We start from the raw sequence: 11,906 nt of genomic DNA, 5'->3' as shown, positions 1-11,906 counted from the left end.
AAAAACTTATATTTGTTATCAAAGAGATTTTATTTGGATCGACTTCCTATAGGCGGGGGGATTCGATTATTTGGATCGACTTCCATTTGTCTTATCAAAAAACTCTATAAATAAAATTGCTTATCTATGCACAAAATTTATCGCTAGTGTGAAACAATTGTTACATTAGTAAAAAACAACTTGTGCATTTAGTTTTTTTATGATATGATTTTACGACAAACAATACATCTATTCACCAATTTATAAGTAAGAGAACTCTTTGTCAGATTAATTAAGGGGTACCAGTGGTTACATTTTGATAATGAGTTTAGATAAGATGAAAGTTAAATAAAATATTATTAGAATGTTATTTTTTAATATTATTATTATTTTAAAATTTGAAAATTTTGAATTGTTTATTATATTTTATATAAAAAAAAAAACTGTAAAAATTATAATAATAGGATAAGATAAGATGAGATAGGTTGAGAGTGTTTCTCAATCCAAATTGAGTAGTGGAAAACCAATATTGTATTTGATGTAATATTTATAAAGAGGATTCATAGTTTGGTTGCTTTTCCAAATCATGCCTACCAGTGCAATTTAGTGCAAGACGAAAATTACGTAGTGTTGTATGCCACGAGCTCAAGTTCTATCACAACATGTACTGCAAGATCATCAGTGATGAGTGCATAAAGTGCGAGCTCTCATAACCAAAATAATTGGTAAAGAATTATATCTTAATGATTTGTACAAGTCGTAATAAATAAATCTCATGCAAACTTTTATAAAAAAGTTAATCCCACCTTCAAAAAATATATAAAAAAATAATTTTTTTTATAAGTAAAACTCACTTTTTACAAAAGATTTGCATAATACTTATCCATTTGAAACTTGCAACGTAACATTGCTTGTTTCAAAATTCAAAAACATCTTGCAGGTAATAATAACTCCCAACAACTTCCAGTTTCTGATATAAAAGGAATCGACTCAAAAACTTATAGTATACAAGCCAAAAAACAGTTAAGACTGTACTCAGTATATATAGCAGAAATGGGTGAATACCAAAATCTACTCAAGTCAGTAAATTTTACTACACATCTCACAGATTACGGCCATCTAATTGACACAACATATTCCACAATCATAGTTCTACTTCCTAGCTCGTCAGAACCATGTATTCCCTAAGAGAGTTTCAAAAGCAAGGCGTTTGAAAGATTGTACCCACGACAAGTAATTTGAAGGAAAAGGAAATCTATCGAAAACTTTACAGATCTGGAGCAAAGATGGTTGAAAACCAAAAGGCAAGAAATAGAGCACAATTTTCAACAGTAGCATCCACTTGACTGGGGCTGGGACTGTGATGCACCGCCACCAGTAGACCTCAGGTTCACATCAACCATGTCTTCTTGCTTTGTTGAAGAAAGTGTCTCCATTCCCGGTAAGGCAGCAGCAATTTTCCGAAACAGTGCCTGGACAAAAGTTCATAAGTACAATGAACTCAAACGAAATAAAATTACAAAAGCTTCACAGCTAAAGTTGGTCGCATCTGATTAATGGAAGCTACTTTTTCTGAGAATCATCAAAACAGTAGAACACCAAAATTAAAGCAACTTGTATGAACATCTAAAGACAGTTGCAACGATGCATGAAGAGAGGACACAAAGCCGGGCATATACCTTTATGTTAAAGCCAGCTTTTGCGCTGGTTTCAATAAACATGACATTTAGCTCACGAGCTTTGGCTTCCCCTTCCTCTATGGAAACTTGCCTGTGGAATAACGGCCAGGAGATTATTGGGAGTGAAATCCAAGGCAGATTGAACACTGAGTTTGACCAACTTGCAAAAACATATCTTAAGTACAATATAAAAGACACATTTGTGCACAGGTAACAGAGCCTTCGAATATTCCAATATGAAAATTCTATTGACAACATTCTAAGCCCCAAATCATATCTGCTCCCTAATTTGATCAGTTAAGCTACATGCTATAACAGGTACACTAAAATAGAAAGTTCACATGAACCCAATGTAGTCAAACATTTTTTGTAAGTATAAAGTCTAATCAAGCATATGCAATATAACCATCTACCAATTAATAAACCATTACCTCTTCTCCACAAGGTCGGTCTTGTTCCCAACAAGAACGATGATCACATCACTGCCCCTCTCAGTGCGCACCTCTTCAATCCACTTTGAAGTGTTTAGGAAAGTTTGCCGGCCTAAATCATAGAAGTAGTCAACAATCCATTAAGCATTCTGGAAAACAAGGTCAAGCAAAAACATGACCGACATCAACAGAGACCGAGAAGGAATCTGGGATGCTGCTAATACCATAAGAGTGCAGATGATGCAAGTTCCACATCAGGGACTTGATCATTCTTGAAATCCAAAAGATAATAATAGTAGAATAAGCAGGAATAAATAACTAGGAATAAAGCAAATAACTAACTGGAAGTCAAAATTCAATATACATACTCGCAACATCATACACTATAACCGCAACAGATGAATCCCTAATGTAGCTTGGAATGAGACTTCTGAATCTTTCCTGTCCAGCAGTATCCCTGCAGATTAAAGCAAGATCTCTAGTGACGTTTAGCAATCAACATGATTTGTTTACAGTCATATCCACCAAGCATAGTACAATCCTTTTAGCCTTCTCTTAATCAAAATGAAAGCACAAGATCAAGTTAGCAGCTGTTGGAACAAATATCTAGCTTGGCATATAAGCAGTATAAGATTTGAACGGAGCATTATCCTTTATATTTAGCAAAACTTTCCAAATGGTATATTGAAATATTTAATGTTGGTAATCCACCATACATCGTCACACCTTTACCCAGTGAGCACAGCAGATTATTATTATTGACATTATTATTGTTGTTGCTATTATCATTAATGTTATTATTATTTAACCCCAACTGTGAATAAAAGATTAGCTTACTTCTTGTATAAGAGCAAACTATGAAGCCCAAGTAAAACGAGAAACAGAATAAAGCTCTCACTAGCGGATGAGTTAGTGTAGAATATATTGAGGTGCCAAATCTTACCATAATTGCAGCCGAACAGTTCGGTCTTCAAGATACATAGTTTTTGATAGAAAATCAATACCAATTGTAGCCTGATAATCAGAATAAAAATTAGTTTGACTCTAACTAAATATCAGCAAGGAAGCTCACAAAAGAAAATTTTGCAAATGAAAAAATGGCCACCTCAATTAGAAAAATGTGAAATAAAAGGGAAAAAAAAAAAAGCAATGACAAAATAGGGTATATATATATATTTTTTTGATAAGTAATAAACTTTATTGATCGAATGCAACTAGGCAAAGCCCATATACACAAGGGGTATACAAAAGAGACACCTAATTACACTCTAGCAAGCTGAAAGGAAATAAAAAAACTCATGAACATCCCCTCCCTTTAGTACAATAGCTGAAAACCATTGGACCAAAGAAAATACAAAAAACTTCCAGATTTCCCCCACTGTTCTCTCCTTCTTGTTGAAGCATCTCTCATTTCTTTCCATCCATAGGCACCACAGTAAACACAAAGGGATCATCCTCCACATCGCAGCCAGCCGTGAACTTTGATGGTGCCTCTTCCAGCAAGCTAAGAGATCCAACACCCTCTTGGGCATGACCCACTTCAACCCAGCCCTACATATAATGCCATCCCAAAGCACCCCCGCCACTTCGCAATGCAGAAAAATATGATCAATCGTTTCGCCATTCTTCTTGCACAGGTAGCACCATTCCAACACAATCATTCCCCTTTTCCTTAAATTGTCAGCCGTAAAAATCTTACCCAAAGCTGCAGTCCAGACGAAAAATGCAACTTTCAATGGCACCAGAACAGCGGAACCCTCCATATACTCTTCCAAGGGAACAATTCTGGTGATCTTGCAAGGGAACTCATAGACTGGTCTTGCAACACCTTATAAAATGATTTGACAGAAAAAATTTTGTTCCCTGATTGTTTCCACAGCATTCTATCTCTCCCATGCCCTCCTATTTTTGTGGAGTAAAGAAAACTGTAAAAACCTACTAACTCCTCCACTTTCCAATCTTGCACATTTCTGGAAAAAGACAGATTCCAATGCACTATGACGTTAGCACGACACAGCACATCTGAAACGGCCACCTGTTGATTTTCGGCTAATCTGAAAACTCTTGGAAAAGCAGCAAATAGAGCTCTCTCTCCACTCCATTCATCAAACCAGAAGCTAATTCTTGATCCCTCACCAACCTCAAAATTGGTATGTGCTGCAAATACCTTCCAACCCTTTCTAATAAAGTTCCAAATACTCACCCCATAAGTCCCCCTACCCTCCTTAGAGCTCCAACCCCCCAATCACATCCATACTTCCCCTTCACTACCATTCTCCACAACGAATCCTCTTCCGATTGAAATCTCCACAACCACTCTCCTAATAAAGCTTTATTGAAAGTGTGCAAATTCCGCACCCCCAAACCTCCCATCTCCTTTGGACTGCACACCTTAGGCCACCCAACAAGATGAAATTTGTGTTCCTCACCCAAACCACCCCACAATAACTCTCTAAAGAGTTTTTCAATCCGATTAGCCAACCCCACCAGTAAAGGAAAAAGAGAGAGATAGTAAGTGGGAAGGTTTGAAAGGATACTTTTGATAAGAGTTACTTTCCCACCTTTTGAAAGGTAAAGCCGCTTCCAACCCGCCAATCTTTTTTCTACCTTCTCTACAACCCCATCCCAACTCGAATTTGCTTTAAAAGAGGCTCCCAAAGGAAGTCCAAGATAACTCAAAGGAAGAGCTGCCACTTTACAACCCAACAAATCAGCTAGGTGGTCTATATTTTCCACCTCCCCCATCGGGACCAATTCCGACTTTCCCAAGTTTACCTTGAGACCAGAAACCACCTCAAAACACAGGAGTACAGCTCTCAAAGCTTGAAGTTGTCTGCTGTCCACATCACAGAAAATGGGAGATAGATAACCCATTACTATTATTTCCTATAGAAAAACCAGCCAAGAACTGACCTCTTACCGCATCTTCCAGCATTCAACTCAATGCCTCCATTACAACAACAAAAAGAAAAGGAGATAAAGGATTACCTTGTCTCAAATCCCTCGAACTCTGAAAAAATCCACAAGGTTCCCCATTGATTAGCATGGAGAACCGAGCAATCAAAACACAATGTTTAACCCAACCACACCACCTATCACCAAATCCGCATCTCCTTAGCATATAGAGCAAAAAATCCCAGCACACATGGTCGTAAGCCTTCTCCATATCCAGCTTGCAGAGGACTTCCGGGGCACCATCCCTCAACCGGCTGTCCAAGCACTCGTTTGCTATCAAAACTAAATCCGTAATTTGACAACCCCGAACAAATGCATTCTGAGGTTTGGAAATTATATTATCCATCACCAAACTCATACGACTTGCTAGCACCTTCGAAATGATTTTATAAATCCCTCATACCAAACTTAAGAAAAATCTTTCAACTCCATGGCCACTACAATTTTCAGAATGAGAGCGATAAAAGTGGCATTAAGGAACTTCTCGAACTTGTGACAAAAATGAAACTCTCGAAAAACCCGCATCACATCATCCTTCACCACATCCCAACACTCCTGAAAGAAAGCCATAGAAAAAACATAGGGGCCCAAGGCTTTGTCTTTACACATACAACGCACCACTTGATGCACTTCGTCCTCCTCAAATGGTCTCTCCAACCACCTAGCAATACTATCATCTAGCTGATCAAAAGACAAACCATCCAATTTGGGACGCCATCCCGCCAACTCTTTAAGAAGCTCCTCATAGTAGCTCACTATATTTTCTTGAACATCCTCTGTTGCTTGATACAACGTCTCTCCAGATTGGATACCCTCTATAACATTGTTCCGCCTATGTGAGTTTTCCATTTTGTGGAAGAACATATTACATTTGTCTCCCTCCTTCAACCATAACATCCTAGATTTTTGTCTCCAAGAGATTTCTTCCGACAACAAAATCCTCTCTATCTTCGCCACCATCTCAAACTACCTCAAAGAGTTCTCCTCATTAGCCCCCTTGCTTCTAGAGAATTCAACTCCTCCCAGAGAAGACTCTTTTGCTCATCCGTGTGTCAAAGAACCTCAATATTCCACCGCTTTAAGTCAAACTTAAGAGTTTTTAATTTGTTAGCCACCGTGAAACTGGATGTGCCATGGAATGAATAAGAGGCCCACCAATTCCTCACCCTATCCACGAAATCAGTCGATTGAAGCCACATATTCTCAAATTTGAAATAACGTTTACCCTCCTAAATGCCCCTACAGTCTAACATAATGGGACAATGATCTTCTTAAATAGGGTATATGTCAGTAGACTAAGCTTCTTAAATATTGGGAGAATACAACAAATGGAGATTGCAAAGCACAAAAGTACCATAATGTCACAGTGATCAGCACCACCAGCTACCATATTCAAAACTATGGTAATTTTAATAGCTATCATGCATATATAACCAACCATTTATAGAAAAATTACAAGCTCAAAATGATCATTTCTAGTATGGTTTATCCTATGTCATGTCAAGTACCTTTGAAATTGTGAAATGGCCCTAAAAGTGGTCAGAAAGTTATTTTTAGATGACAAGGAATCCCGGAGACCGTGCAAACACAATGTATCTTTTTACCCAGTTAAACCCTAGACCTGTGTAACGCATCCCACCACACGGATCAGGTAAATCAATGGCTTTTTCATTGATTGGATGTGACCCCTAAAAATTTTTTGCACCTAAGGGTTCAAACCTTAGACCTGTAAGGAGCATACCACCAAGACCAAGGCCGTCACATCCAATCAATGAAAAAGCCAACCCTTAGGGTTTACTTGTAAATCAAAGAAAGGGTTTACTTTCTGAGCCAACCCTTAGGGTTTACTCAGAAAGTTGTTAAAAATACCTCTCGTAACATGTTATGCTCCTGGCTGAGAAGGCAGCTTTAGGCCTCGTTTGTTTTCACAAAACTCTTATCTTATCTCATCTCATCTTAATCATTATAACTTTTTCAAATTCTCATACAAAATAAAATAAACAATTAAATTTTTTCAAATTTTAATACAACCTTTTCAAATCCCAATACAAAAATAATATATTCTAATAATATTTTATTCTACTTATTTCAACTTATCTCATCTCATCTCATATAATATTTAAAAACAAACAAGATCTTAGTGCGGAAGGTACACATTATAGAAAGATAATATGCGTGATAGAATAGGGGCTACACTATATATCTGACTAAAAGAATCTAATTCAAAGTTGAAGCTACCTCCAAATTTTCAGGAATTCATTTACTTGTCATATAAAATGCTCTTTATGGACATTCATCCGTTCCAACATCAGCAATTCGGTCAATTTTTGTATCATGTTCGCACATCCTGGCAAGAGAGCTATGACTACCTGAGGCATCCATTGTCATTTTGATTTTTTTGGTGTTCCGATGAAAGATACAGTAATGTATGTTACTTTGAACGTTTAATTCCATCAAATAGTTTAGCCATCCTACTTATCAAAAATAATAATAATTTAGCCATTGTAAAGATTAATCAATCTATCAAGAAGAGCCTCAAATGGAGCCCCAATAGATCCTTCAGTCATCGCTTAATGGTTATGCTTGGCTAGAACCTATTATTTCACATCCATAATCATGATGTATGTATCGTTGTGCCCAAAAATAGTCATTGGTCAAAATTCAGTTCGCATCATAACTTTTACTCTCCATTATGTTCGATAATCGGATCACGAAAAACGAACTAACGAACCCAAATAAACCTTGATGATCTATAAATTCTTAAAAACAAGCAACAATACATGACATGTATTTCAATTCAAAAACATAGAAATAACGACATAACAAAGCAAACAGAGCTAGACCCAGAAACGAGAAATGCAGGAAGCTAGCAACAAATAGATCAAACAGCGAAGAGACTAAGTTGTATGTTCGATCATGGGGCAGAAACACAGAACAAACTGTGATCTGATAAATTCAAAAGAGGGATCTAATGGTTTTGGAGCTAACCTGATAGGTATTGTCGAACTTGTCGTACATGAAGCGGGTGATGATGCTGGTCTTGCCCACTGACTGGTCCCCCAAGAACACCAGTTTGTACTTTGCTAGAGCTGACACTGGTGCCATTTCTCTTTTATAGAAATCACAAAGAGAGAGAGAGAGAGAGAGAGAGAGAGAGAGAGAGAGAGAGAATTTTGGTTATCAAAAACTCTCTGGGTTTGTGTAAAGGATTGGTTTTTGTTGGGTTTGATCTTTGATCTGAATAGAGTCTTGGCGAATAAACTGAAATGAATCTAGAGAAATGATATGTAAATGACTAATGGCCGAGTTGTCATTCGTTTCGCTGGCTCGGGGCATATGCCATTGCCAGTCCATTTTCTTGGCAAAATCTGAGAGTGAAAAAATAAATTGCAGGCTGTTCAAACAACGTGAAATAAAATCTATTTTTATATAAAATTCAAGCTTGCTAATGATTTCCCTTTTAAAGAATAAATATTGGCGGCACCCACTTTTCTGCATCATCCAATCCACACTTAAGTAAAATAACTAATTTGTCCCCATAATAAAATACACTCATCCAATCCACACTTAAGTAAAATAACTAATTTGTCCCTATAATAAAATACACTTCCTTTCTCCGATTTCACTCTCCACGTGTTCCGTCTACACCCCACCCCCACCCCCACCCACACATCATCTCCCCCACCTCCACCCCGTGTCGGCATCCACTCCCCCACCTCCACCCCACGTCCGCATACTCTCTCCCACTCGGCACCCCCACTCGGCATCAATGGTATCTTCCAAATGGATGGAGAAACCCATGGAAGAGTGAGGCTGCAGGTAGGAGAAATCAAGGCTATGGGTGGCTAGGGTAGGTCGAGGGTGGCTTTAGGTGGCAGTTGGAAGTTGTGGGTGGCGGTATACGACGGGCTAAGGTGGAGAACTCGTATATGGGTGAAACCCATTTCGGGAGAGAGGGGGCTGAGCGTGGGGGCTTCCGTGGAGGTTTGAAGGTGGCTAGAGGTGGCCGGCGTGAGGAGGGTGGCGATGGTGGTGGTTAGTGGCTCGAGTAGGGGGAGGGGGTGTTGAGAGATGGCTGAACTGAGAGATGAAAAAAAAAATGACACGTAAGGTGTGCTACGGATCAGCCGTGAACAGTGGTTGATCTGTAGCAAAACTCCCTTTTGAATTAGTCCATTGAAATCATGGGAAAAAAAATATTATTTTGAGTCTATAAGCATCAAACTATCCTCCATCCGATCCCATCCCATGAGCTTGAGCACACAGCATTCTTCATGTCATGTGGTGTAGAGTCCATACAAATACACTCTTAAAAAGTTACACAATGACAATATGAACTATAAAAATAAATTATATCACGATTTCACTTGAATCCTATAGAAGGATGAGGGTCAATCCTTTAATACTTTCAATTCTTTTACCCACAAACGTTTTTTATATTTTGAAGAGAAGGAGGAACAACACATTGACCATCTTTCATTAAAAGAAAATACTCTAACTACAAATAGATTATATAAAATTAATTTCACAAATTGACATAATTAATGTGATTCATTATTTTGTAAAGTTACTTTTACAATAAAATAAATCTAACGAATTAAATGAAATCTTATCAATTTGTGAAATTACTTTTGTGTAACTTATTTATAGAAGAAGTATCACTCCTCTTCATTAATGTTGTTCATGAGCGATGTGGGTCCCTGTATTAAATGCAGAGCAATACTACATACAGTCGTGGAATTGCAAACGTCGCGCAATCATTTTCAAAAAAAGTGGAGTCCACGATTAAAAGTTAGTTTTTTTTCATGTAGGTCCCATATTAATTCATTTTTTTCAAAGCGACTGCACATCGCTTGCACAACCACGATTGCAAATATCATTTCTCTTAAATGCAACAGGTTCACAAACTGTGTCAATGACTCAATATCTTTCCAAATGGTAAAACAAAAACGCTTCTAACAAGTGCCTCCTTTTTTTTTCTAATTATCAGAGACCAGTGATGAGTGACGACGTAGGGGGATATATGCAAAACTCACTAGGAATGCACAACAGGCGATCCAAAAGCGCCTGCCTCTCTCTACTCTCATTCTCTCACACAAAAGAAATCTGAAACAAGACGCTTTAGGACGAATGCGAATTGCGATACGCAACAAAATTCTCGCCAAACAACATTTCCGACCCCAAAATCTGTTTCTCAGGAATTTCCCAACGTGCATTTCCCACCACCCCTCACTCTCACAATTCTATACCTAAAAAGCTCTCTCTTGAACACTTTCATTCGCGCACAATCACAAACACACAGAAGAGTGATTAGCAGCAATGGCACCGTCACGCCGACAGAGCAGTGGCCAGTCGCCACTCGTTAACCCACAACGTCAAATCACTTCCTTCTTCACTGAAGCATTGCTGTCTCTTTCACCAAAGCATCAAATCACTTCCTCCTTCACCTTCTGGCAGTTGGATAAGTCCTGGTATGAGGGTTCCGTGAAAATTCTTTGACATAGATGCTAATAAGCATTTGGTTCAATACGATGACATTGAGTTCTTGGATGTGGGGAAAGAGAAGATTGAGTGGGTTGAAGAGAGCGCAAAGAAGAAATTCAAGCGGTTGCAACGAGGTCCTTCGGATTTGAGGGAAGCAATGGTTGAAGACAAGGAGGTAGAGATTGTTAAGGAGGATGAGGGTGATAAGGAATATAAGCGGTCGTGGCAGCGCGGTACGAAGGTGGTGGTCGAGGATGAGCAGATAGAGAATGTAGAGGAGACTTATTGTAATAGCCCGCTATAAATTTAATTGTGAAATTTCTATTAACTTTACGAACCTCGTGAAGACCCCATAAGTTTTCACGAATCCATTAATCGTATTGGTTTTTATCTAACTACATAGTTAGTGTTATTATTTACTATGGTATCAGAAGTGTGTTTTTGATTATTGGAGATAGTTAGAAGTGTCAAAATGTATTATGGTTTGTGCCATTAGACTCAGAGGGTTATTTAAGGTCTTATGGTGCAATAACATTTTTTCATATTTTCGGACAAAACGTCTGTTCAAAACTGTAGATATTATTGGATAAAAATATCTTAAACTAATTTTGTGGATATTATTAGATAAAAATATTTTAAACTAATTTCATGGATATTATTGGATAAAAATATCTTGAATTGATTTTTGTAAATATTATTAGGTAAGAGAGTCCTACACTCCACTCTCACTTCGGGTAAGAGAGTCCTACACTTAACTCTCACTTCAGGTAAGAAAGTCCTACACTTAACTCTCACTCAAGCCTCATCTCTTCCATATCTTATCCATAAGTATCTCCAGCCACCTCTCCCCATGAAATTATTTTCATTTATACTTTCCATTAAAAGAATATCAAACACTCTCTCTCAGACAGCTTTTAGGAGTTTTTTTGCATGCCCATTTCGAAGCTTTTGTAAGTGTTTTATCATAAAGTCTCCTTCATATAAGTTGTTTCTTTTTTAGTCTAGTTTACGTGGATATCTTATTTGTCCCATTTGAAAATCATTTGGTCAGTCAAATATTATGTAAACTATAGAAAGGTCATTCTACAAGATAAACTGGAGAATATGTTATAGTTTGAAGTTTTTGACCAAGCTAATGGATAGATATTGGTCCGAAATTTTTATAGAGTATTGTTAACATGTATATATGACTATTGGTTGAGGATTTTTGCATGATTAAAGGTTTTGATGAAATATTTTCTTAGATTTAGAAACTTAGAAACTGGAAGAGGAAAAACAGTTTATGTTTTGAGAAAGTTTAACTCTTTGGTAGTCTAAACCTATTCCAACGACTTTGATAATTTTATTAGAGGATCCTAAGCATCTTATATACATGTTA

General features: G+C 37.5%; 1 protein-coding gene across 1 annotated transcript; it reads right to left on the bottom strand.

Annotated features, from left to right (window-relative positions):
- Positions 1-997: 997 nt before the first annotated feature.
- Positions 998-8,459, bottom strand: LOC122288872 (ras-related protein RABH1b). Its single transcript, XM_043095685.1, has 6 exons — positions 8,033-8,459; positions 3,033-3,103; positions 2,458-2,546; positions 2,090-2,201; positions 1,659-1,749; positions 998-1,451 (listed from the first exon to the last, which is right to left on the bottom strand). The coding sequence occupies exons 1-6, from the start codon at positions 8,147-8,149 to the stop codon at positions 1,305-1,307; spliced, it is 627 nt and encodes a 208-aa protein (XP_042951619.1). The 5' UTR covers positions 8,150-8,459; the 3' UTR covers positions 998-1,304.
- Between the last annotated feature and the right edge of the window lie 3,447 nt (positions 8,460-11,906).

Source organism: Carya illinoinensis, chromosome 12, assembly GCF_018687715.1.
Source record: "Carya illinoinensis cultivar Pawnee chromosome 12, C.illinoinensisPawnee_v1, whole genome shotgun sequence".
In the NCBI taxonomy this organism is placed as follows: Eukaryota; Viridiplantae; Streptophyta; class Magnoliopsida; order Fagales; family Juglandaceae; genus Carya; species Carya illinoinensis.
Note: the sequence above shows the minus strand (reverse complement) of the source record. Positions and strands in the feature narration are given on the sequence as shown.

Coding starts and splice junctions, on each gene's coding strand:
- LOC122288872 (XM_043095685.1), bottom strand. CDS start 8,149: ATGGCACCAGTGTCAGCTCTAGCAAAGTACAAACTGGTGTTCTTGGGG. Junction 2,202..2,457: donor TATAGTGTATGATGTTGCGA/GTATGTATATTG, acceptor TCTATGATTTAG/GCCGGCAAACTTTCCTAAAC. Junction 1,750..2,089: donor ACCGACCTTGTGGAGAAGAG/GTAATGGTTTAT, acceptor GTTATTCCACAG/GCAAGTTTCCATAGAGGAAG.